A 26,373-nucleotide genomic window follows, 5' to 3' on the forward strand; every position below is an offset into this window, starting at 1 on the left:
ATTCTGGCTCCCAGGCTCCCGCTGCTTGCCCTGTGCACCCTGCTCTTTCTGCTGGACCCACACCAGTCTGTCAGCGTCCCTCGTAAAGTGTGGCGCCAGAAAACAAAACTGGCAAAGATGCTCCCTGCCTCTCCAAGCCTGCTCCTCCGCCCATCCCTTCCTCCCACCCGTGGCTTCATACCCTTTCCCCGGGGGCTTCTCTCTCCAGTCGCAGCTCAGCCACCTTCAGACGGGCCACAGGCCCCTGCTGCCCTGCTCCTCCCCGCACCCACTGCCCATCCTGCCGCCCTTGCTCCCGCTTTGCTTACGGGGGCTGAGGGCAAGAGCCCCCCTGGCACAGCCCGGCCTGCTAGAACACGGCCTGAAGTGACAAGTGCTGTGTAAGCATTCACTGCCACCCACCCAACAGAGGGAACGCATTGCAGCCAGGGAAAATGAGAGCTGTTCAGAGCAGACAGCAAAGGGAGCGCGTACCCGCAGTAAATGGAGTAAGACGTTTTAAAAAAACAATAGATGGAGACGTGCAGTCCAATTGGATTAAGCCTTTAAAGCTAAATTTACTAACTAATTTCATTGCTTTGGAACAGTTGTTCTAGCGCTCTGAGCCTGGTATGTCGCCATTGAAGCTATTACTTTTTACTTGTTGTAAATGGCTTTGTGTAAACAAGGATTGAAAATGCAACTCAGAAACATGGAAAGAGTTTGTTCCGAGAGGCTGAATCGGCTGAATTTTTTCCTTTATAAAAATTTCCTTAAGCTTTTTGAAGGCTTTTCTTCTCCCAATGTGTCTACAGGGCTGGAGAGAAGACATCTCGGCCCTCCAGCCTGTCCCTCCTCTCCGCGGGGTGGGCGTGGTTGAGATCCTCTCTTCCCTCTGATTGGCCCGCTCCTTGGCCTAAGGCAGGGCCCCTGGATGACGTCATGTACCGCATGCTGTCTGTGCCAGGCGGACCCTTTGGGCTGAGCCATCAGGGGAATCCAAGGTCTGGTCGGCTCTGGACATCCCAATGGAGCCCTGAGGTTTGGCACCTCTGATGGACTTAGTGACTAATTTATTCTCTCTCTGTCTTTCTTCCTCATGTCTTTCCACCCCAGGGGGACAGGGGTGACCCCGGGCCTGACGGTGAACGTGGCGAGAAGGGCCAAGAGGGACTGATGGGCGAGGACGGGCCCCCTGGCCCTCCTGGCATCACTGGCGTTCGGGTGAGTGTGCACAGCTGTGTGCCTGCATTTGTGGCTCCTGGGTTAGAAGAATACTCTCGTGCCTTCCTGCGGTTGGGTGGGAGGTCGTTGGACAGCAGCCACCAAAGGATCTTGTGCTTCTATCCTTCCTTCACTGGAGCATTTTGCAGAGCACAAACCTGTGTCCCTCCCATACCTTCCTACTGCCCACAGGAATAATGTCATTCTCCTTGGTCTGTCTGCTGTGCCCTACACAAACCTGGGCCCTGCTGACCTCATCCTGCTCGCCCCCCACATTCAGCCACGCTGAAATTAGCAGGAGAGGCGTTGGTCCAGTTCTCCATCACCAACTTGCTGCGGGACCTTTCACTTGCTCTTGCCCTCTCTGGGTCACCCCTTTGGTATGGTGAAGGCTTTGGAAGAACACTGAGATCATTTTTGAGTTCCAGTGTTCCAGGAGCTCTCTCTTAGTGAACTTTTGAGCATCATGACTGTGGAATGGGCAGAAACAGGTGGCAGAAATAGCCCTGACCCAGAGCCCAAAGGCTGAGTTCTGGCTCGAGCACCCACTATCACTGTGACTTTAGGCGCATCACTGCCTCTCTCTGAGCCTTTTTCATCTAAAGAACTGATGAAACTTTGGATAGGAAAGCACTTTATAAAGTGAACTAGAAATATAGCACATTATGAGTATGGAGGAGGACGTGGCTGAAGCTGGTGGTGGTGATGATGTAGTGATGATGGTGGGGATGGTGATGATAGTGATGAAGATAGTGGTGATGGTAATAGTGAGGATGATGGCGGTGGTGATGATGATGGGCATGGTGGTGATGATGGTGTTAGTGTGGTGGTGGTGGTGACAATGGTGATGATGATGATGATGATGTGGTGATGATGATGATGATGTAGTGATGACGATGGTGTTTGTTAGTGAGATGGTGGTGGTGGTGGGAATGGTGATGATGGGGATGACGATGGTAGTGATGATGGGATGATGATGGTGGTGGTACTGATGTTGGTATGTCAGTGGCTATGGCAATGGGAATGATGATGATGCTGGTGGTAGTAGTGATGATGGTGTTAGTGTGTGATGATGGAGGGGACGGTATTGATGTTAGTGAAGAGGACGGTGGTTATGGTGATGGTGACAGTGGGGTTGATAATGGCAGTTGTGGTCGTGATGATGATGGTGGTGGTGATGGTGATGGTGATGATGGTGGGGTTGATGATGGTGGTGGGACTGATGCACTGGTGATGGTGGTGGCCGAGGCAGGGGTACGACAGTGGATCTGTGGATGGGGATGGTGTCTGTGGTGGTGTTGCAGTGTTTCTGTCCATATTTCACTGTCACTGCCAACTCTCCTACGCTGGGACTGGAAAGAGGTTCGCTGGGGCCAGACTGAGTGTGTGTCGGGTGGCAGAGGTGATGAGAGGCCTGTATTTGAGTGTCTTTGGCATTGAGGCTGCAGAACAGGAATCTCCCACTCTGTGGCCTGGAAACAGTGGAGGATTTAAAAATAGAATTTTATGAGCCATCAGGGCCTTTCCAGAAATACATCTATATGGATGGGGGCCCAGCAAATGTCTTCATTCTGGCCCCACAGTCTCACCCCACTGGATGCTCTCACCCTTGCTCAGGGTTTCCCACACCACTGGGGATGCTCCCAGCTGGAGATGGGCCTGTCAGAACAAGTGGCCAGCAGGCTGCCCTGTCCTGGGGGAGACTCCCGTCCCCCTGGCCCTGGACTGCGTTCTTTGTCCCTGACTCACTCCTCCTACTGCTGAGGAATCAGCCATTGCAGTCACCTCAGCCCGCTGGCCAATGCCACCAGCTCCTGTGATCATGACTCACAACTGCCCAGACAGGACCAGCTTAGGAAGAGGGGTGTCCCAGAAAGTAAGAACCCACATTTCATTCTACCTAGCTGGGTGATAAGTGTCCGAAGGGTCTCCGTCTCCCCGAGACGGATTCTTCAGCTCTAACATGGGATAAACAATCCCTTCCTCCCAGCCCTGTGGCCAGAATTGCACAAAACGTGATACAGAGCTCAAATGCAGTACCTGGCCCGTGACTGAGGCCACGCTGTATTTAATTACTGGAGAAGCAAAAGACCTTGAGACTGTCAGGCCCAGAGCTGTCAGCCCTGTGAGGCCAATACCGCCACTGCCCCTACTTGGCAAAGATGTAGATCTCAGGAAGCATGCTGATGCTCAAGGTCACAGGGGCATCGAGTGCAGAATCAGTTTGAACCCAGGCAGTCTGCCTCGAGACCTCGTGCTCTGCAAATCTGTGGATCTGCCTCAGTTTCTTCTCACTGCTCATCTTTTTCTCTCTTCCCCTCTTTTCCTTTCAGGGTCCTGAAGGAAAACCAGGGAAGCAAGGCGAGAAGGGCCGGACGGGAGCCAAGGTAGGGACCCCCTCCTCCTCCCACCTGAATCGGCCATGTCCCTGGCCCCCAGCTCCCGCCCTCCCCTCCCCTCTGCGGACACCTGGCAACACCTTGTCTCTCCTCCACTGCAGGGTGCCAAGGGCTACCAAGGACAGCTGGGTGAGATGGGCGTCCCTGGAGATCCTGGACCCCTTGGCACCCCAGGCCCTAAGGGGTCCCGGGGCAGCCTGGGACCAACGGTGAGAACTCTCTGGGTGGCTGGGGTGAGGGTCATGGGGCCAAGTGCAGAGAGGAAAGCATTGTCCACCTCACTTTGTGTCTGCCCTCCCAGCCCCATCTTTGGAATCGTGGGTCCCTTTGGGGACCTACAGAAGCTCCCTCCTCCTGTAAAGTACATACAGCACAGAATTTCTTGCCATTTGAAGGGGGTCTGTGGATCTTCTGAAGCCCTTTATAACCCCTGATTATCAAGTCCTGCTGTCAGGGTGTGGGGAGGGGACAAGACCCTTGGGGGTATTTTTATTGGACAAGGATTTTTCCTCTTGGAAATAGATTCATGGGAGAGCAGGATGAAGCTACTGCAGATCACCTGGGTGACCCTGAGGGTGGTCCAGTCCATTGCTGGCCTGCCCTGAAGGAAGGGCCCCTTAAGAGTTTGGTCACTGCAGCAGGAGGAAGACCCCAAGAGGAAGCGAGGGAAGGGGGCAGACAAGGCTGACGCGGCATCTCTGAGCTGTATGCCAATAAACAGCTGTGCTGGTTCGTGGAATTTGCAAGATTCCGTGGTGTAAATGCTCCCACAGTAGCCGATTTCCAGCTACCAGCATGATGTCACTGAAGGCAGACTTGGAGGGGATGTGTGAGAAAGCTCCATTAGCTGGTAGAGTCGGTCTGTGTCCCCAGGGTTCCACATCCACGGGGGTCCTGGAACTGTTCCCCTGCACATACCGGCTACCCAGGGATAACAGTGTTTCCGCCACACAGATTCAATCAACAGAAATATCCTCATGAGCCTAGATAACAACAAAATGTCATAAAATAATTAGGAAGGGATGAGTGTGGGATATTTATCATCTGTGTTTTTAATATAATTGATTTATCTGTAAGTTCATATAATTTAAGTTTTCATCATGGTTTTATTTAATAATTGGCTCACAAAATTGGGGAAAATTTAGCAACTGGCTCTCTAAACCTCCGGAGCTGGAAGAGGGAAGGGCTGGGGGAGGAGGAGTGCTCCGGAGAGCCGCTTGCCTTCCACCTCGGTCTCCGGACCGGCTTCCGAGCAGAGCGGACGTGCCAGGCTGCTGGGCTGAAGTGGGCGGGAGCCTGTGGGAGAGACAGTGTCTGCGTCCCTTCTGTGAGAGGCACACTGGGTGCCAACTGGGGTCTTCTCCCCTCACAGGGCGCTCCAGGACGGATGGGGGCCCAAGGAGAGCCGGGACTGGCCGGTTACGACGTAAGGAGCTCTCACCTCCCCACTTTCTGGAACTCTGCCCTGCAGGCCTGGACTCAGGCCGCCTCGGCCGCTGCCCCCACCTCCTCCCAGCCGAGGGCCACACAGACTCATGGTCTCCCTGGCCCCCAGGAACCCCTGGGTCCACCGACCACCAGTGGGCCAGACGGGGCTGGGGTGAACAGAGCCCTCCCCTGACTGCCTGGCCTCGCCAGGCCTTTCTTTCCCACGGTGGGTGCCGCACACACCTCGTGTCTGAACTTCACAACTGCTCTCTGTGGAAGTGGTGGGTCGGAGCCTGTTTTTGCATCCGATGTGGCAACCCCACCCCCACCCCACACCCCTGAGAGGCGGCTGAGGTAAACCCATGTTAGACATCTGGGAGGTGAGGCCTCAGAGCGGCATGCGGCTTGCTCAGAAAGGGAAACTGAGGCTCGGGGAGCCAAAACAATGTGTGTGCAAGGGCTGACAGCTTCTGAAGCCTGACGGTGGGATGCAGTGTCTGAAAGAGGAGGAGGAGGAGGAGAGGCAGAGGGCAAAGGAGAGGGGAGCTGGAGAGTGGGTGCTGGGAGCCCAAGGTGGGGGTCTGCATCTTCAGGCCTCACCCCGGCCTGGGAAAGCCTGCTAAGGCGAGCATTCGCCCCCTGCCTCTGCCCAGGAGGACACAGCTAGGGGCTTTGCTGAGATCTGGACCCAGGTTGCTCCAAGATGCGTGAGCAGAGGCTTCAGCCACTCAAGCAAACACCCCTTAGAGGAGTGTCTGGGACCAACATGGTGTGTCGAGGAGGCCATTGCTCAGAGAGGCTCTGAGCCTGCTCAGAGTTACACGGCGCGTTGGGACAGAGCCGGGACCTGATCACAGAGCCCAGAGTGTCTCCACCTCTGAGTTCTTATCCTTCCTCTTCTGCTCCTCCCGACTCCTCCCTCCCCCCGTGCTCTCACCTCCTGCCGCCTTATTTCTTGCAGGGACACAAAGGCATCATGGGACCCCTCGGACCTCCTGGACCCAAGGGTGAAAAGGTGGGTGTCTGGCCCTGGGTGGCAATTGCTTTCCATATCTGGGGCTGCTGGGAGCGAGTCCTGGGGCCACTGTGGCTGGGCTAGCGTGGGTTCATGGCTCACCCCTGTCTACACCCTGGCCAGCCCAGAGCCCAGTGTCATCCTGGCTGTGGCCTTCAGGCAGGACTCATTAGACCTACACTGAGCACAGGTATCTCGGGTGTCATCTCTGTGCCTGGCACCAGAACAAAAATGGACACAGTTGCTGCCTTCCTGGGGCTTCCGGTTGAGCAGGGGAAATGGACATCAGTCATCTGTGTGAAGTTGGGGGAGCAAAGCCTCACTTGTGAATGAGATCACCCGGCGAGAGCCGGGGGGGGTGGTGGGGGGCTTGGGATGGCGAGTGAGAAGCACCAGCATTTCAAGGCCAGGAACCGCCCAGGCAGAAGGAACGTGTGTCCAGGCCCCACCCCTTGGCTCCAGATTCAGCAGAAGACGGGAAGTGGTGGAAGGAACCTCATTGATGGCCACACCCCTCCCCACTGTGTAGGTGGGAATGTGGATCCCACAGGTCTGAGGGTCACGTTCCAAGGCAGCACCGAGCCAGCCCAGGACCCAAGTCTCTGGGTCTTACATTAGTGGAGTCCCTCCTTCCTTTCTCCCTCTTCCCCTGATGGCTCTGCGGGAACAGGCTCCTATCAGGCGCCCCCGACCCCACCCCACCGCCCACCGCGGAATCCTTGTTCCCAGCTCCCCAAGCCTCCTTTCTTTTGCTGAGTCAGCTCCCCACTAACTACATCCCGCTGTTGAGTGAATCACCCTGGCCTAGCTTGCCATCCAGCTGGCCCCTTCCTCCTGCTTGGAGAAGAATAGCTCTGCAATCGCAGTGGGCCGCAGGCTCTGACACATCCCGCAGGAAGCCGCACAAGCCGCGCACAGGACCCCGAGTCCCTCCTCGGCCCTCACGGTCTGCCAGGGCTGGTGCAGAAAGGGTTAACATGAAGCCTGAAACCAGAGGGTGCCTTCACTCTGGGCCATCCACGCCCCAGAAGTAGTCCCTGTGCCTGCCGAGAACTAGATCCTAACCCCAAATCTGCCCTGAGTCTGCTGTGGCCTTGGGAGGGGGCCCCAGGATTCCCCAAGCCTTGACTGCCTCATCTGTGAAGTGTGCGGGTACCTTGGGCACATGAAGCTAAGCAGGACATCACATATACGTCAGCCAGATGCACTTTCTTTTATGGTATTATTTTTGAGTTCAGTCACTCATCTGCTAATCAACAGGTGTTTATGGATTTATAATGGTTATTATAATGATTTAGTATTTAGTATGTTCTCATCTCTGAGCTGGGGGCTGTGAAATGATGCTCTAAAGAGCTAGCCGACTCATTGGGGAAAAAAACCCTGATGCTGGGAAACAGTGAAGGCAGGAAGAGAAGGGGGCAACAGAGGACGAGATGGTTGGATGGCATCACTGACTCAATGGACATGAGTTTGAGCAAACTCCAGGAGCTGGTGAAGGACAGGGAAGCCTGGTGTGCTGCAGTCCATGGGTCACAAAGGGTTGGACACCACTGAGTGACTGAACACCACCACCGCCACGTGAATGAATATCTGACTAGTCACAGCGGGATGACACTAGGGAGGGAGGAAGAGCAGGTTCCTGGGGGAGACCCTCAGGGCAGACTTCCCGCCCCAGGATTTCTTCACACTCATCACCATGATCCTGGCACAGAGGTGTCTGGGTCCCACTCGACAGGTGGAGAAACAGAGTCTTCTTGACATTCCAGGACTAGCTCAGGATCAGTGTGGGGTATGGTAGGACCAGGATTCAGACTGTCTGATGCCAGGCCTTGAATTTCCAGTCAGAAACAAGACGTTTAGATGAACCAATATATTCTTCAACTTGGGGCTTCCCTCTGGGGCATGTGTCTATCTTCAAAGGCAGTGGCCCAAGGGACTGGGAGATGGGATAGTACTCTGGGAACAAGGAGAAAGGGGGAATGGGAGGCTTTGTTTTGGGCTGCTAAAAATGCATCCCCAAAATTCAGCTACAGTGTATGGGGGGGTAGGAGAGGGAGATATCTGTATAGTTAGCTTTTGGCCCAGTCATTGCTTTGATTCTTGTGTGACCTTGGCTAAGACCCTTCCTCTGCTGGGTCTCAGTTTCTTCATCTGTAAAATGGGACCAATGGTCACAGCAGCATAAGCGTGTTATATGGATTCTATGAAACATGCCTCATGAAGGGCCTGGCACACAGAACCCACTAGGCAAACAGTAGGTAAAGCCCCCCAGTCCAGCTCTCTCCCTTCATAGGAAGACTGAGCCTTGGGGTAAGGAGCCATAGAGAGCAGCCAGGGAGGAGAGGGAATCCCTGCTTCTTGGGCCAGCCACCCACCCCCCCCTTCCTGGCTACAGCTGGTTCTAGGCCTCAGGCCTACTCTCCTGCCTTCCGTCTCTGCCCACAGGAGCCACAGAGGCCCCAGGCCAAAGCTTACGGCCGTCAGCCCTCAGGACTGATTCGGGCCCGGGACAGGCTCCAGCCCCCAGGACTGTCCCCTTTCTCTTGCCTCTCAGACCTCCCCTTCAGTCCCTGCCAGCAGCCAGGGGGGGTTGGAGGTGCCCTGGCTTGAGCCGCCTGCCCAGCATGTCCCCCCATGGGAGGTGACACTAATTGTCTGGGGTTAGATCATGCTGAGCCCTCGGGCTCTGCCTGCACCTTCCTTGTAGCTGGCACATGACTTCCAGCCACCTGTCCTGCGGGTGGACCCGGGCCCAGGGCGGCCTGCCATGGCCCAAGGACCTTGGCTCTAAACTCTGCTCTTCCCCCAGTCTCTCTGACTACCTCCCTGCCACTCATCCTCCCAGCTGTTATCGCAATTTCTACAGAGCCTCTTCTCTCTGTGCTGAGAGCTTACCATGCCTCTGCTTCCTGGGTCATCAGAGCAGCACTATGAGACATAACAATCTCATTTTGCAGACGGGAAACTGTCTTATGAGCAAGACCTGCAAGTGGGCGACTGCTGAGTGCCTCCTAGGGAGGCTCAGGGCCTTCCCTGGGGCTCCCATCAAGAGTTGGAGCTTCATCCTAAAGCAGGTTCTCGGCCCACCTTCTCCCAGCAAGGGTCGGAGAAAGGGGCTCTTTCATTGAGGGCTGAATGGCTAAGCAGCTCACACCGCCTCTTTGTGCCTCCATGTCCTCATCTGTAAACTAGGGAGAAAAATATCACCTACTTTGTGGGGCTGTTGGCAGAATTCAGCCTTCCCAGGTGGCGCTAGAGGTAAAGCACCCGCTTGCCAATACAGGAGACATAAGAAACGTGGATTTGATCCCTGGGTTGGGAAGATCCCCTGGAGGAGGGCATGGCAACCCACTCCAGTATTCTTCCCTGGAGAATCCCGAGGACAGAGGAGGCTGGTGGGCTGCAGTTCATAGTGTTCAAAGTGTGCTACACAACTGAAGGGACTTAGCGCACACCCAGCGCTGGGAGGATTCATCGAGTGTCCGCGTGCAGCTGTGGTGCTCAGTGCTCACGCTTGCCAGCTGTCGGAATTATTGTCACTGCCTGCTGAGCACCGTGCAGGGACTTCTGCATCACTTCATGGAAGCCCCACCACCTTCCATGGGTATCAACCCTGTCCCCTTCACTGCCCCACTACCCCCCATTTTGCAGCTGAGAAAAGCTCTGAGACCAGAAGGGCCCTGTTGAAGGCCTGGGCAGCTGGTCCCCTACAAAGCCAAGTGTGACCAAGTCTCTGCTCAGCTACCCTGGCTGACAGCTTGAGAGTGTCAGCCTCAGGGTATCCAGCCTGAAAATGAAAGTGATAGTCACTTAGTTGTGCCTGACTCTGAGACTGCATGGACCATAGCCCGCCAGGCTGCTCTGTCCATGGAATTCTCCAGGCAGGAATACTGGAGTGAGTAGCCATTCCCTTCTCCAGGGGATCTTCCCGAGCCAGGGATGGAACCCGGGTCTCCTGCATTGCAGGCGGATTCTTTGCCATCTGAGCCCCCAGCGAAGCCCCCAGGGAAGTCTAGCGTAGGGGAGGGTAAGGAGCAGCACCTGTGTTCCGAATTCCTGCTTCCTTGCCCGGGTCTGCCTTGGACCCCATGTCTTCCCTTCCCTCTTGGCCTCGGTCTTTCTGTCTGCAACCCTAAGTAGACTGGGTTCTTCATCTCTGATGAAGGCCCTGTTGGCCTCAATGTGGAGAGTCTGGAATTCCCAAAATTCACCAGGAGCAGGAAGGTTGTCTTAATGCTGGTTTCGCGTCCGCAGGGGGAGCAGGGCGAGGATGGCAAGGCTGAGGGGCCCCCCGGACCACCTGGAGATCGGGTAAGCCCCCCCCATCCTCTGGACCACTGCCAGGGTGGAGCCCCAAGCCCCAGCTGTGTGGAGAGCCGGGGAGGGGGGAGGCTGCTGTGAGCTCCGCCGGGGGCGTGGCCCAGAAGGCCCGGGTCTGGCACCCCCTGCAGTCTTCTGTTGTTGTCCTTTCATTTAGGGCCCCGTAGGTGATCCAGGAGACCGTGGGGAGCCAGGGGACCCTGGATACCCTGTGAGTATCAGAGCTCCTGCTTGCTGGCAGCATCGCGTTGTAAGAGGGCATTCCTTGGCCTCTGTTTCGTGCAAGCTGGAATTAGAACAGCCTTCGCTAGGAAACGGGCCCATCCTTCCACCACTAGTGCCCAGGGTTTAAGCATCCCCAGGGGCTCATCCACCATCCCCAAGGGCTCAGGGATCGATTCATACTGAAAGGGGAAGGGTCCGAGATCTTTCCTGAGGGAGGGAGAGGATGGGCGGGGGAGAGAGACCCTTCCCCTCCAGCACCCTCAGTATCCCCATCTGTGACTGAGAACAGCTCTCCCAGCAGAAGCAATGAGGACGAGGCACTGAATGAGCACCAGGCCCCCACCTCCACCCCCACCCAGGCTCCTCATCCTTCGTCCTCGATGGCAGGAGTCCTTTCCTTGATTCCTGCTCGGCTGTGTCCTATTCTTTGTAATCCCATGGACTGTAGCCCTCCAGGCTCTTCTGTCCATGGAATTCTCCAGGCAAGAATACTGGAGTGGGTTGCCATTTCCTCCTCCAGGGGATCTTCCCAACCCAGGGATTGAACCCGAGTCTCTTCTGTCTCTTACACTGGCAGGTGGATTCTTTCCCACCCATTTCGCAGATGAAGAAGCTGAGACTTAGGGGAACAATGCCACATGGCTAGGAAGAACAAGGGCTTCCTTGGGGTCCTCCAGGCTAGAAGTTGCCCTGGCCCTCACTGCCTCCAAGATGAGCCCCTTCACCTGTCTCTCCTTGACTTCCAGGGCCAGGAGGGTGTACAAGGCCTCCGTGGAAATCCAGGCCAGCAGGGCCAACCCGTGAGTGGTGCTTCCTGTCCCATCCCCCTCCTGCCCTGAGGGGGGAACTGGTGGAGGAGCAGTGGGGGAATTAAAGATCTGGTCTCTTTAAAGCTTGAAGGGACCTGCCCTGCGGGAGGGCCTGGGACAGCCCATTCTGGTTTCTCCTGCCCTGACCCTGGGGGCACCCCCAGAGCCTGCACCCCCAAACCCCTCCCCACCCCTCCCCCTCCAGGCGGAGACTGGCCACCCTCCCCGGGAGAGAATCCTGGGGCTGCCTTGCGTCATCTCACCTTGGTTTGCAGGGGCATCCGGGACCCCGGGGACGGCCGGGCCCCAAAGGATCGAAAGGGGAAGAGGTAAGCGGCCCGGATGCTCACGGGGAGTAGACCCTGGACGGGCCTAAGCACACAGCATGTGGGAGGCAGCACTGGGGCGTGATGAGAGAGAGGGGACCACGGGGCCCTGCAGGCTGTGGTCCGGCCAGGATTCCTTCAGCCGGCCTTCGGGACGGGAGATGACCAGTCCCAATTACAGAGGCTCTGGGAGGGGGACCGCCTGTTCGGTCAGCCAGTGGGATTTGAACCCCGGGCAGTCAAGATCCGAAGCTGGGCTCCCTTTCCACCACAATGCACTGCAGAAAGAAAACTGGGAGCAGTGAAGTGAGAGCATGTGGAGGAAGACGGGGAGGGTGCCACTCATGGAGGCGTTCAGAGGCGGTGGAGAGGGAATTGCCTGCCTTCAGCCCGCCTCCACTAAGGCTGGGCCAGGGCTGTCTCCATGCCCTCAACTTCCTCCCAGGGGTGCACACACACGCCCCTGACGATCAGACGGACCTGCCAGCCGTCGGGCTCAGCTCCCACCAGGAAGTTGCCAATATCTGCAGCCTCTGCCACAGGGTTCCCTGTGAGGGCCCAGGGCCCAGAGCAGGGTCAGGGGCCACATCTGGCAGGTCCCAAGGCCAGCCTTGACCCTGGGCTTCCGGGTGGGGGTGCTTGGGCCCATTGGCAGATTCAGATGCCGAGGTGGAGGGGCAGGGCCGAGCCACAGAGGGATCTCCCTTGCGGAGCCCCTCGGGTTCTGCGCCTCCTCCAGGAAGCCTCCATGGTGTGCCCCTTGATTTTTCAGGGACCAAAGGGAAAGCAAGGCAAGGCTGGGGCGCCAGGACGGAGGGGGATCCAGGTGAGTGGCCCGCAGCTTTTCGCTTGCCCACCCCACCCCCTACCCTCCCCAGAGGCCCTCACCAGCTTCTTGTTTACCCCCAGGGCCTGCAGGGGCTCCCGGGGCCTCGGGGCGTGGTGGGGAGACAGGGCCCGGAGGGTGTTGCTGGACCAGATGGGCTTCCTGGCCGTGATGGTCAAGCTGGACAGCAGGTGAGCCATACCGGGGGCTAACAGAGGGTGTCTCCGTTCGAGATGAGGTGTGCGCGTGGTGGGATGTGGGGTGCCTAGGCCACGGGCCAGGAGGAGCAGGTTTGGGAACTTGGATGGGCAGAACCAGCATATCTAGAAGCTTCCTGCGTGGGCAGTGGCTTCTGGATGATGGCCTGTCTCACCGTCTCTCCTCCATGCCAGCACCCAGAGGGACAACCCCTGTCCAGGGCAGAGAGCTTCTGGTTTTTAAGATCCTTCTCCTCCCCACCCACGAATCCTCAAATCCTCTTGTCCCGCTGGTCCAGCCATTCTCACACACAGGGAGCACGGCCTCCATCCCCGAGTCTGACCTCCACCTCCACCAGGGTTCTCCCACGCTGGTGGATTTTGAAGTCACCCTGCCTCCTTTGGCTGCCTATTTCCTGAAACATGAAAAATCTTCCTTTGCCCTCTTTCTTCACAGGGGGAGCAAGGAGATGATGGGGACCCCGGGCCCATGGGCCCCGCTGGGAAGAGGGGAGATCCAGGTGTGGCTGGCTTGCCTGGGGCACAGGGGCCCCCAGGATTCAAGGTCAGACACTTGCTAAACCTCTTACCCGCGCCCCCCACCCTTTCTGCCTTGGTACTGACTACAGCGACCCCGACCACAGTGCTGACATGGGCACCCAGGTCCCAGGGACCGTGTGGAAAATGGAGTCGACTTTCTCAGGGGTCCGTCCCCAGGCTTGAACCTGGCTTAAAGGTTAATCCCCAGAGCTGTAACACTGCCCCCTACCAGGCCTTTGAGGCTGTCAACTCTTTGTTGAGTTGTCCTTGGGCGCCCTCTTGTGGGCCTTTGTGAAGCAATGGCTGTTGCTAGCTGCTGGGACCCTCCAACACATCTTTTCAGAAGTTTCCTTGATCGGCAGGCGAGGCATTCATGAGGCTGTCCGAGCCCAGGGTTAGACACTTGAAGGGAAGATTGAGATGAATGAATGAGGCAGGGCTGTCACCCTCTGAGCTTGAAGTTCAGTTGGAGAGAGGTTGTAAGCCTCTTTAAAGACAGAGGGCAGAGGGGAGAGGAGGCCTTGGCCCATGGAAGATTTAAATGAGGCAAGAAGGGGAGGCAACATTCTAGGCAAGAGGAATGGCATGATTGGAGGTAGGGACTGCCTGGCCTGCTGGGAAGAAACAAGGAAGAGGAAAGGTGTGTGAGAGAAGAGACAGGAAGTGGGCCCTTCAATGCCAGAACAAGAAAAGAGACTTTCTTCTTAAGGAGGCTGAAGTTTTGAGCACCCTCCCCCATCCCCAGGCCTACACCTGTTGCCCCAGCAACCAGAGATGTTAACTGACCCAGTGGAATCACTGTTCTATCTCTCCAACTGCCCTCCTCATCTTCTAGAGCCATTTTCTCCCTTTGACTGGTCATCTTGGTGTATTTCTTTAAGGGTGAAAGTGGGTTACCTGGGCAGATGGGACCCCCTGGCAAACGAGGGACAGAAGGTGGAATGGGGCTTCCTGGGAACCAGGGGGAGCCTGGATCCAAAGGCCAGCCGGTGAGTGAGCCCCAGGGGACACACGTGTGCACACACGTGAGCACACACCACTTTCCTGCTCTGTAAAGAGCACAGAGCAACACTCTCCATGGGCACGAGATACCACTCTGCCTCCCCTGAGTCAGGGAGGAGGGGATGGAAGAAAGCTGAGAAATGAGATATGAGTGGTCCCTTAAGAGTGAGGAGAGGCCATCCCAACCAGAACCTTAAGTAGCCTGAAATAACTTTGAATCCCGGCTTTCCCAGGTGGCGCTAGTGGTAAAGAAGCCACCTATCCATGCGGGAGACTGTAAGAGACATGGGTTTAATCCCTGGATTGGGAAGATCCCCGACTCCGGTATTGTTGCCTGGAGAATCCCGTGGACAGAGGAGCCTGGAGGGCTACATCCATAGGGTCACAAAGAGTCAGGCACGACTGAAGCGACTTAGCACACACACAGCCTTGTATCTGTTGGAGAAATTACATCTATAGTTTAAAAACTTCCCACAAAGGTTCAGATGACTTCACTGGTAAATTCCAGTCGTTGTTTATGGAAGAAAAATACCAATTCTGCATACACTTTTCCAGAAAATTGAAGGGGAGGGATACTTCCAAACACATCCTATGAGGTTAGCATTACCCTGATGTCTATGCCAGACAAAGATTACAAGAAAAGAAAACTACAGACCAATATACCTCAGAAGTATAGATACAAAAGTTCTCAATACTGTTTTGGAAAATCAATCAAAGAATACGTTAAAAGAATAGCAGGTCAAGATCAAGTGAGATTTGAAACTTCCCTGGGGGTCCAGTGGCTAAGACACCATGCTCCTAATGCAGGGGCCCCGGGTTTGATCCCTGGTCAGGGAACTAGATCTCACATGCACCACCAAGAGTTCACATGCCACAAGTACAGATCCTGCATGGTATGACTAAAAATAAAATAAAAATCCCACATGCTGCAGGTAAGAACCAACACAGTCAAATAAAGAAATGTATTTTTTTTTAAAAGAAGATCAAGTGAATCAGGAAAAAAAAGATCAGGAATGCAAGGATAGTATAACATTTGAAAATAAATCAATATGATTCACCATATTAACAAGCTAAAATTTACTGTTCAGTCGCTCAGTCGTGTCTAATTCTTTGCAACCCCATGGACTGCAGCACACCAGGCTTCCCTGTCCATCACCATCTCCCAGAATTTGATCAAACTCATGTCCATTAAGTCGGTGATGCCATCCAATCATCTCATCATCTGTTGTCCCTGTCTCCTCCTGCCTGCAGTCTTCCCCAGACTAAAATAAAAGATCTAATTAATCATTTCAGTAGATGCAAGAAAAGCAATCGATAGAATCCGACTCCATTTCTGATGAAAATTCTCAGCAAACTTGGTATAGAAAAAACTTCCTCAACTTGATAAAGGACAGTCATGAAAAATCTGTAGTTAATATTGTAGTTCCTAGTGAATAATTAAATTCTTTCTCCCAAAGTGCAGAAGTAAGTTGGATACCTATTCACACCACTTCTGTTCAACATTGTATTGGCATTTCTAGCCACTGCTATAAGTCATCATGTTTGTGAGCTAGTCACACTTGTTTGATCGCCTCAAGGTGGAGTGGCTGATATCCCTTCAAGGAGGCAGGCCCGGGGGTCCTGCTGGACTGGCCGGGCACCTTGTCTTGGCCTCATTTGCCATCTCATCCTGTTCTCCCCATAGGGTGACTCTGGCGAGATGGGATTCCCAGGAATGGCTGGCCTCTTCGGACCCAAGGTACAGATTCTCTATTCCTCTTGGGGTCCTGTCCATCCACCTGCTTGTTCATTTATTCATTCAACAAATATTTCTTGGGCCTGTGCAATGGGGGCTGGAACACAGCCAGAATCTAGCATGAACACCTTGTCTCCCAACCTCACGTTCCAGCAGGCCTGGGTTCTAAGCCCAGTTCCACAGTGCATTTGCTCTATGCCTGAGCAAATTACTTGGTCTTTCCAAGCCTCACTTTTCTCATCTATAAAATGGGCACAATAGCAGCAAAAGGTTGTTACAATGAAGATTAGGCCTACACCATTTAGCGCCGAGCCAGCACCCTGCCTGCTGCTTACTAGTTGTGGACATTGGTTGCTCTTTCTGGAGCCTCTCAGGGAAGGCATCTCTTGACTGGGAGGACAAAGGCTGGGCAGACCCCAGGGGTGGTGGAGCTGCTGGAGCCCTCGCCCAGCGGCCGCCCAGACGCAGTAGCTCTTCTCCGCCTCCTGCAGGGCCCCCCAGGAGACATCGGCTTCAAAGGCATCCAGGGCCCTCGGGGGCCCCCTGGCTTGATGGTGAGTCCTCTCCCGGTCTGTCCCAGCATGATCAGTCATCCGAGGCCGGCCAGCCATCCGCTGGGTGACGTCACCCTTCCTGATCCTTCGGTCTGGACCCTCTCTGCCTTCTGTCTCCACTCCTGTTTCTTACCATTTATTTTTTAATTGGAGGATAAGTGCTGTCAATGTGTGTTCGTTTCTGCACACGACGTGAATCGGCCATAAGCACACATATGTCCCTCCCTCTCAAACCTCCCTCCCACCCCCCCACCGGGTTTCCACACCTTTGCTCGTGACGTTCCTGCCAGCGGGGCTGCCATCTTTCCCGCTTTCACCTGTTCCCGTCCCCCACCAGTGGCCCACCCCAACGCACATCACATGGGCTCGGCAGACACGCGGCCTGGCCCCGCCGGGGAGGTCTCCCTTCCGTCCCCTGGGGGCCTTCAGGCTGCCCCCTACCCTCCTGTCCCGGTGATTCTGTTTCCCAGGCGCTGGGACAAGGACACACAAGCCTTTCTCTCCCCTTTAGGGAAAGGAAGGTATCATCGGGCCCCTAGGAATCCTGGGGCCTTCGGGACGCCAGGTATGTGCAGGGGGCTGGCCAGAAAGACCGCTGGGGCAAGACTGTGTGTGACCTGGAGCCAGTCCGAGCCTCAGTTTCCCCATCTGGGCGGTGGGGCTCCTCCTCAGAGCCCCCTCTCACTGGGCCATGGTTTCTTGCAGGGTCCCAAGGGCGACAAAGGCAGCCGAGGGGACTTGGTGAGTGGACGGGCTGGTGGGCAGGGGGCGGGGTGGGGGAGTGGGCAGGGGGCAGGGTAGGGGAGTGGGCAGGGGGGCGGCCCAGTTCAGCCTGCTCCTCTAACTCTGTCACCCCGCTTCTGTCCCCTTCCAGGGATTGCAAGGTCCGAGGGTGAGTGGGCTGGGGTGTGAGGGCTGGGGGGATGGTGGAGTCGGGGGGGGCAGCAGGCACTCTGGGCTCTCCTGCCGTCACCAGTCATGTCCTGGGACCTCGGTCTGTATGCGGGTGGCCACGGCGCCTGGGTCTCAGGAGGAGGCCTGGGCTGGGATGGGGAATGAGAGGCCTTTGAGCAGGGCCTCACTGTTCTCCTCTTCCTCCAGGGTCCTCCCGGTCCCAGAGGGCAGCCCGGCCCACCGGTAGGTAGTGTGTGTGCCCCTTGAACTGCAGGGCAGCTGGTGGGACCCCAGGCTGTGTTGGCGGCCTTCACAGGACTGGCCCTGACGTCACAGGCCAGGCCTCCGGGAGAGTACAGCTCAGCCCGGCAGAGACCAGGGCGGTGGGTTCTCTCATGCCCTGAGAGCCCCTTCCGGCTCCCGACAACCCCCCGGAACTGCAGCACGCAGTCCCCATCAGACACAGACCCAGCCTCTTCTTTTGCAGGGTCCTCCAGGGAGCCCTATCCACTTTGTAAGTTGGAGAACTTTCTCTTTGGTCTACTTGGAGTAAGGCCTGGGGTGTGGTGGGGGAGGGATGACAACAGACCGCCTCCCTGGCCCGGGGGGCCCACCCCCCCATCCTACATCACTCCATACTGAACCCTGGACCCTATGCCGAGAGGCAGGAAACCCAGGTATTAGCCAGAATGCACCCCGGACAGTGGATCCAGGAAGACCTCTCACCTCTGGCCCCAGGGTCCTGTTGGTCCACTCTGTGCTGTTCCACTGACAGATCTTTAAGCCTCTGGTACTGATTCCAACCCCTGTGTTTTGGGAGGGGAGCCTCCCTACACCAGTGAGCAATCTGGGGGATACCAGCTAGGTGTCCTAGGATTTAAGTCAGTCCTGACACTACTTGGAGCAGCATCAGATTCCACGGGTTGAGGGCTCAGTCCTACAAGATCGCTGCTGGCTCCCCCCCAGGACCCCACACCTCCTTCCCTCACCCCTCTTCCCTGCCTCGCTTCCGATGCCAGTGGCAAACCCAGGTATCATTTGTGCTTCTGACCTACCAGCTATACACCAAAAGTTCCCACCAGGCCCTCCTTGGCACCTGTAAATTTGTTAGGGCAGCTCACAGAACTCAGAGACACATTCTACGTACCAGATTAGTGGCTTATTATAAAAGGCTGCAACTCACATGTGTCATTTTGGACCTCCCTCATGGCTCAGCGGTTAAAGAATCCACCTGCAACGCAGGAGACACAAGAGATGCGGGTTTGTTCCCTGGGTTGGGAAAATCCCCTGGAGGAGGAAATGGCAGCCCACCCCAGTATTTTGCCTGGAGAATCCCATGGACAGAGGAGCTTGGCGGGCTGCTTTCCATAGAGTTGCAGAGAGTCGGACACAACTGAGCGCACACACAGAGGAACAGCCAGATGGAGGTTGTGCATCATCAAGCAAGGCATGGGGTCAGGGCATGAGCTTCTGTGTCCTTTCCGAATCTCCACCTGTTTCCTAACCTGGGAGCCCTCTGAACTCAGTCCTTTTAGGATTTTAGGGAGGCTCCATTACACAGACACGATTGATTAAGTCATTGGCGATGGGCGATTGACTCAACCTCAGCCGCTCTCCCCTCCTTGGAGGCTGTGGGACTGAAAGTTGACACCCTCTGATCACGTGGTTGGTTCCAGAGACCACCAGCTCCCATCCTTAGGTTACTTAGGAGCTTTCCAAAAGTCATCTCATGAACACAGCAAAAGATACCCTATTTCAGAAAATTCCAAGGGTTTTCGGAGCTCTCTGCCAGGAGCTGGGTTGAAGACCAAGTATAGATTTCTTATTATGCATCACCACATGACAGAGTCCGTCCAGCTCAGATTCTGAGTCCAAAGAGGGTCAGGCAAGGTTGCAGGTTGGGCCTCGGTGTTCCTCACTGGCTTGAATGAAAACACACCCCCCCTCACAAGCCCTCTGGCAGTCTGTCCACATTTGACCATGGTCCTGGTTGACTGTTAGAAGCAGGCCCCGACCGTGTCCCAGGGAATGGCCAAGGGGAAGGACTGCATGGAGAAGGAGCCCCTGGCCACGAGCAGCTTGAATCCCGGCTCTTCTGCCCTCACTGTCCGTCCCTCTGTCTCACCCACGAAACTAGAAAGACAGCCCTGGCCTCTTCCTATACATCCTTCCTTCTTCAGTAAGGAAGCAAGCAAGGAGAAAATTGAGAGATCTGGGAAAAGACTTTTCCTTCTTAAAAAAAAGAGAGGATTTTATTTTTTGAATAATAACTAATAGATTCAGTGCTTGTTATATGCTACTTAGCATTAGTAGCGCTTTTCTGGAATTCCCTTGTGGTCTGGTGGTTAGGACCCCACACTTTCACTGCTGAGGGCTCAGGCTCAGTCCCTGAGCCCTAATCAGGGAATTAGGATCCCTCAGGCTGTGTGGGGAGGCCAAAAAAAAAAAAAAAAAAGAAGTGCTTTTCATGTATTTTGCTGTTTAGTCACTAAGTTTGGTCCGACTCTGCAACGCCGTGGACTGTAGCTTGCCAGATTTCTCTGTCCATAGGATTTTCCAGGCGAGAATACTGGAGTGGGTCATCATTTCCCTCTCCAGGGGATCTTCCCCACCCAGGGATCAAACCCAAGTCTCCTGTGTCTTCCTGCGTTGTAGGTGGATTCTTTACCTTGAAATCATTTATTCCTCTCAACAGTTCTGAGTTTTATTATCAGGATGAGAGAACTGAGTTTAAGCAACTTGCCCAGAATGTACAGTTAGTAAGTTGCAAGGCTTGGGATCTGAACTTGAGAAGGACTGCCAGAGTCCTGGCTCTAGACCCCAACCCTGGGGCTTTACTCACTGTCAGATCTTCCCCGCTCTTGATTTTCATGGGGAGCTCGTGGAGCTATGCTTCTGGGAAGCCCAGGGCCAGGGTTGCAGGTGCAGGTGGAAGTGAGACAGTTACAGTGCAAACCAAAGGGAAGACCCTGGGGCTGTGGGAATGTAGAAAGCGGGGTCCACACCCAGCCTGAGGGCGGAGGCATCAGGAGAGAGTTCCCATCGCAGGGTGGCATCTATAGGAGGCGTGCAGGGCAGGGTTTCTCACCCACAGCGCTGTGGACATTTGGAGCCAGATGATTCTTTGCTGTGAGCGATTGTCCTGTGCATTGGAGGATGTTCAGCTGCAGCCTGGCTTCCACCCACTGCATCCCAGTTGCACTGCCTCCTCCAGTTGTGACAGCCCCTGAAGTCTAGAGATATTGCCAGATGTCCTCTAGGGGGCAGCATCACCCCTGGCTGAGAACCACCGGGGCAGTAGATGGAATGATGGAGGAAGGGAGCAGGCAAAGGGAGCAGCCCGTGCAAAGGCCCGGTGGCTGAATAGAGCCTGGTACTTAGGAGCTGAGACGTGCAATAGTGTGTGTGGTGCACGCAGCACCCGTGGGAGCCAGCAGCGAGGCAGGACCAGAGAACACAGCACGCAGGCCACTCCGAGGAGTCTGGACTTAATCTTGGGGGTGACAGAGCGCTATGGAAGTGCCTGGAGGAAACGAGCGGAAGCATCTGTTTGCAAGGGGAGGGAGAACAGAGTTTATGGGCCAGGATCCCACTGGGGAAGGTGGGGTGGGAGGGCCCTGCTCAGACCCTGGAGCTCCTGCTCGGTGGGGGCCAGGAGGCACAGCCTGTCTTCTCTCTGCACAGCAGCAAGACGACCTTGGGGCAGCTTTCCAGACGTGGATGGACACAAGCGGAGCACTGAGAGCGGAGGTACCGCCCGGGGCCCTGCCCGCGCGGGGTCCCTTCCTTGGGGGCGGGTGCAGAGATGATGACCCGCATGTGGTCAGAGGCCTCCATGTGACCCACGCTGAGCAGTTCATGGCCAGCAAGTGACCCAGAAGCAGGGCCGAGTCCTTTTGCTCTCCTCCTGAGTCAGGTAGAGATGTCAGAAGCAGCTTCTTGGTTCCGTCCCAGAATCTGCCAGAGGGAGGAAACTCGTCCACGGGCTCTGCTAAGACCCTGGCCAGGGTCTCAGCACCAGGATACCAGGCTGAACAGGGTCAAGCCCTGTCAAGAGTGCCCTTTGCTGCTTTGCTTTCCTCCCATGATGGGGAACTCACTACCTCCCAGCTCAGACTGTCGGACTTTTCCATTTGTGCCCTGAGCGCTCTCTCCAGGTTCACAAGCCAAGGGAAGGACAGATGGAAAAGCTTGTTATCTTCCTTCCATTCTGGGGAGTGGGGGAAAGGGTAGTCAGTGGAAGGTCCTTCACCAACCCCTTCCTGAGGGATTTGGGACCCTTCCCTTGACTCCTTGCTCACAGGACCCGCCTGTTCTGCAGCAGAAGCCAGGCTGACTGTCCACATCTCTCAAGCCCCCAGGCCCTCTGGGTAGATCTGCCCCTGGCCACCGCTGGTCCCCAGTTTCTTTATTTGTTAAGTGGAGGGAGACCCAAGCAGAGCCCCTGCAGGGAGCTCAGATGTCTCCTCAGTGGCGAAAACTTGGGGCTGTGGAGGCTCAGAGCTCCAGCCGGACAAGGACCTCAAGGGGCCGACGGCCACCCTCTTTTCTCACAACAGAGTTACAGCCATCCGGACCGGCTGGTGCTGGACCAGGGAGGGGAGATCTTTAAAACCTTACACTACCTCAGCAACCTCATCCAGAGCATTAAGACGCCCCTGGGCACCAAAGAGAACCCCGCCCGGGTCTGCCGGGACCTCATGGACTGTGAGCAGAAGATGGTGGATGGTACGAGGGCTGGTGGGGTCTGTCTCCAGCGAGGGCTTCCCGGCCCCAGGGGTGGGGCAGGGCGGGACAGGGGATTCCAGAAGGAGCTGAAGGAGATGGTTGACTGCTCTAAGACAGAGCACTTAGCCATTACATTCTCTGCTCAACCGGACCGAGTGTCTCTCCTTGGGGAGGCAGTCATTTATTCACTCAACAAACAGTCACAGAGTTCCACAATGTGCCAGGCATTGCACCTCCTGGGGCGTGGGGATATGGTGGGAAACACAGAGAATAGGTCCCACCCTTCCAGAGTTGAACCCGCAGATCCACAAGCTGGGGATGACCATTTCACTGCAATGGGCCAAGAGCTTTGGCAGAAAAAACCCCCAGGGCCAGGAGGGCCCCCATCATAGCTCCCCTGGAGAGCCAGGATTCCCAGTTTCTGTCCTCCGCACCTCATCCATCTCTCCTCTCTCTCCGTGAGCTGTGTGGTGCCTTGGAAGGACCACAGTTTTAGAGGCGGATAGACCTGAGTTCAAATGTCTGTCCTGCCTCTGACCTGCTCTGTGAGTTGGGTGAGCCACCCTTCTCTCTGCTGCATGAGAAAGCTGTCCTACGCTATCAGCTGTGGGGCCTTTGGCTCCTTGGAAACTCAAAAGGGGAAACCGGGTTCCTGCAGAGCTGCCTGATTGATGGGATAGAAGCCCTGACTCCCACCAAGCTCGGGAGGACCGGAGCCTTGGCAGCAAAACCTTTCAATTAAACAATCCCTACATCCCTCCGACAAGTGGCTCAGCCTCTCTCAACCTCAGTTGTCCTTTCTGGAAGATGATACTTCCCAGTGGCAACAGGGAGATGCTTCCCATGTGACCCCTCTGAAGACTCTGCCAGCTCTGAGCTCTGCCCAGAGTGTTTCCTTCCATCACTACGGCTCACAGAATCCCTTTTCTGCTCCACCTCCCTGACTTCATGTCCAAATAGGACTCAGCAGGTGACCAGGTGTCAGATTCACCTGTAGAACCAAGCCTGGGGTTCCTCCCCACATACGTACACAGCCCCCCATCCCATGTTGCCTATAGGTACCTACTGGGTGGATCCGAACCTTGGCTGCTCGTCCGACACCATCGAAGTCTCCTGCAACTTCACACATGGTGGACAGACGTGTCTCAAGCCCATCACGGCCTCCAAGGTACCCATCTGCTCCCCAGCGCTCACTGGCTTGCCCTCTCTACACCCCTTGTCCCCTGCCCTGGACCACAGTCCGTCCAGGCTTGTGACTGAGCCTTAGCTATGTAGCCTTAGCAAGCTACATGACCTCGGGAACGTCATCTCCTCTTTCTGAACCCCAGTTCCACGTCTCTACATTTGGTTTCCAAATCCTTTTGTGTTGGGCGATGCTGATGGCTCTTTCTTCAAATAGAACTTTTTGCCTAATGTCTAAGAGCAGTTAGCCAAGCTGGCTTGGCTTGGACAACTATGACCGTAAGCGCAAAACAAGTCAGCGTGATGGTCACCTGGGACACGTGTTCCGGGGTTGTGTATGCAAATATGTAACTCATGTTTGGTGCCCACTTACCATGCGGTGGTCTCTGGGCTGAGAATTTTAGGTGGCCCAGGGCAACTCCAACAAACCACAGTGTGCAGCAGCGGGTGGAACATAACCACGCCCCCAGCTAGGAAGCCCCTCGCTGGATGGTGGGTCTGTAGTTGCAGCAAGTCCTCCATATGAGACAATTCATGCTACAGAGAAAAGGGTTTCTCTGGCTACAGGAGAGGTGGGACTCCAGAGCCCCCCAGGGGAAGCTCCGGAAAGTACTTTGTGCTGACCATGTCAGACCCAGAGTCTGAACATCCGTAGCCCAGCCAGCTGGGTAACAAGTCTTGGCTGGGTCCCCACCATGTGCCAGGCACTGAGCCAGGTGCTGGGTTCAACAGGAAACATGGCAGCCTCCACAAGCCGAGCTCACCGTCCAACAGGTCCCTTCCCCTCTGACCCAGGGTCAGCGGCTTTGTGGCAAACCAGCCTGGCAGACGGGTGAGGCTGGCACCTGGGTTGGCAGTGTGACTGCCCATCTGAGTCGCCATCCCCATCAGGAACAATGAACCACTGTTCTGTGCTGGTCTCAGCCTAATGATAACCAGTGTTGTGGCTGGACCAGCCTCTCTGATTTTTATTAAGGTTGCAAAATGCCCTCCAGCAATAACCACCCGGAAACAGGGGAAAAAAAATGTAGAAAGGTTTATTACTTACAGGACCTGGAAATTGCAGCACTTCTGGGACCACACAGTGAGGTCTCTGGTAGAGAGAGACAGGGACAGGGCATCTCCTTGTGTTGGAGGAGGAGGCTAGGATTGCACAAGTTCTCTCTGTGCTGGTGAATTTAAAACCTAAGGGTGGGAATTTAAAGCAGAAGAGAAAAAAATAAGTGGTCCAAATAGGTTGTTGAAATAGTTGTTGGAAAGCTCTAACACAAAGGTGCCGCGGTGTTGGGAATTGGCCCAGCCCTTCCACCATTAGTCTGTGGGGCTGGCAGTGTGTTTATTGGAGATAACCTTCTTTGAAGTGTATGCCTCAGCGATCAGAGCTTAACTCAGGCACTTGCATCCCACAGAAAAGGAGAAAACCCAACTGTCAGGGCTTATACTACCCTCTGCCCTGTGATGCCCTGTAATGTGAGGCATCAGAGTCAACAGTGAGGACATTAACCTCCTGGGTAGCTGATATGTTAACAGTCAGGGGTCAGGCACCTTGAAACCCAGGAAATACACATCTGAACGGGATCACAGTAGAAAACCCTGTAATTATTATAGAGGCAATAGTCTGAAATTAAGTCGGGAGCTGTTGTCCCAAACTTGAAGGATCCCATAATGAAACTAAGTCAGTCATCTGAGGTACGCTAGAATCTGTTCCAAGATTTGTGTAATACTGTGAAGCATTTATACATCTTGGGCATCGTGTGTAAGTAGGTCAATCTGAATCTATCCTGAATAGGTAGATTGTTTCATATCTCATCCAACCAGTCTCTTGGCCCTGCTGCTGCTGCTGCTAAGTCACTTCAGTCGTATCTGACTCTGTGTGACCCCATCCCTGGGATTCTCCAGGCAAGAACCCTGGACTGGGTTGCCATTTCCTTCTCCAATGCATAAAAGTGAAAAATGAAAGTGAAGTCGCTCAGTCATGTCTGACTCTTCGCGACCCCATAGACTGCAGCCTACCAGGCTCTGCCGTCCATGGGATTTTCCAGGCAAGAGTACTGGAGTGGGGTGCCATTGCCTTCTCCCTCTTGGCCCTGGGAATAGGTCAATTCAGTAAAAGAGTAGTATCTTGTTTTAGGAGGCAGTGATATCCAAATAAGGTACAGTACAAGTAATCGGGTATTTAATAAGAGGCATTTGTATGGAAACAAAAAAAGTCAAGAATTCCCTGGCAGTCCAGTGGTTAGGACTTGGCGTTTTCATTGCCGTGGTCCTGGGTTCAACCCCTGGTTGAGAAACTAAGACCCCACAAGAGGCATAATGTGGCAAAAAAAACAGAAAAAATGAAAAGTCAATGATTGGAGAAGATTATAATCTCAGTTTTTGAGTTCTAAAGGTACTAGTCAAGATTTCTAGATGTTGGGCTCCAAACATCTTCAGATGGAGTGAGGGCAGACAGAGGCAGTCTGATAGGTTTCCTTGGGTTGCAGTTTGAATGTGTCTGGTGATCTTTCTGAGTGGCCCACATGGCAACGGGCATGAAGAACAGCTGTAATGATCGCTCTGCAGTTTATACCACGTTAGCCCAGTGTAGCTTGCATGGCTTTGGGAAACGTGCACTCTTCATTTTCAGTAGAAAATGAAATCAGAAGGGTAGGAGAAAAACTGGAAACGTTAGTTTGGAGAGTTGTAGCTAGATATTGGAGGAGCCAAGAAGAATTCAGCATCCTGTCCAATTTACAGGTAGAAACCAAAGTCTCAGATGATTAACAGAACTAGAATCCAATGTCCACAACCACTGTCATCTGTACAGTCACCCCCATTTCTATTAAAGAGAGCCATAGAAAGACTAACTTATTTGCAAATTAAATCTAATTTCAATAAATGTGGTTATTTACACAAGTGCAGCTAGAAAAGTGATTGACAACTTGAAACTCTTTGCTGCTTTGCTGAAACCTTTCATAAGGAGTCTCAGATTGAATTTTAGAAGCTTCTTC

At 54.8% G+C, this 26,373-nt stretch overlaps 1 protein-coding gene across 6 annotated transcripts in view; it reads left to right on the plus strand.

Moving 5' to 3' along the window:
- COL27A1 (collagen type XXVII alpha 1 chain) overlaps window positions 1–26,373 on the plus strand; it is a 147,775-nt gene that overhangs the window by 111,900 nt on the left and 9,502 nt on the right. For 4 of the 6 annotated variants that reach the window (XM_065946937.1, XM_065946940.1, XM_065946941.1 and 1 more), the window contains 23 exons: window positions 1,096–1,203; window positions 3,537–3,590; window positions 3,704–3,811; window positions 4,975–5,028; window positions 5,992–6,045; window positions 10,300–10,356; window positions 10,523–10,576; window positions 11,337–11,390; window positions 11,675–11,728; window positions 12,498–12,551; window positions 12,635–12,742; window positions 13,206–13,313; window positions 14,170–14,277; window positions 15,975–16,028; window positions 16,517–16,579; window positions 17,091–17,144; window positions 17,285–17,320; window positions 17,454–17,471; window positions 17,681–17,716; window positions 17,961–17,987; window positions 21,158–21,223; window positions 22,033–22,201; window positions 23,260–23,369. In XM_065946937.1, coding sequence (XP_065803009.1) covers window positions 1,096–1,203; window positions 3,537–3,590; window positions 3,704–3,811; window positions 4,975–5,028; window positions 5,992–6,045; window positions 10,300–10,356; window positions 10,523–10,576; window positions 11,337–11,390; window positions 11,675–11,728; window positions 12,498–12,551; window positions 12,635–12,742; window positions 13,206–13,313; window positions 14,170–14,277; window positions 15,975–16,028; window positions 16,517–16,579; window positions 17,091–17,144; window positions 17,285–17,320; window positions 17,454–17,471; window positions 17,681–17,716; window positions 17,961–17,987; window positions 21,158–21,223; window positions 22,033–22,201; window positions 23,260–23,369 — 1,608 coding nt within the window. Of the gene's footprint in view, window positions 1–1,095; window positions 1,204–3,536; window positions 3,591–3,703; window positions 3,812–4,974; window positions 5,029–5,991; window positions 6,046–10,299; window positions 10,357–10,522; window positions 10,577–11,336; window positions 11,391–11,604; window positions 11,729–12,497; window positions 12,552–12,634; window positions 12,743–13,205; window positions 13,315–14,169; window positions 14,278–15,974; window positions 16,029–16,516; window positions 16,580–17,090; window positions 17,145–17,284; window positions 17,321–17,453; window positions 17,472–17,680; window positions 17,717–17,960; window positions 17,988–21,157; window positions 21,224–22,032; window positions 22,202–23,259; window positions 23,370–26,373 lie in introns of those variants that run through there. The other 2 variants (XM_065946938.1, XM_065946942.1) reach the window with 2 other exon arrangements.

This window comes from Muntiacus reevesi, chromosome 10 (genome assembly GCF_963930625.1).
Source record: "Muntiacus reevesi chromosome 10, mMunRee1.1, whole genome shotgun sequence".
Classification (NCBI taxonomy): Eukaryota; Metazoa; Chordata; class Mammalia; order Artiodactyla; family Cervidae; genus Muntiacus; species Muntiacus reevesi.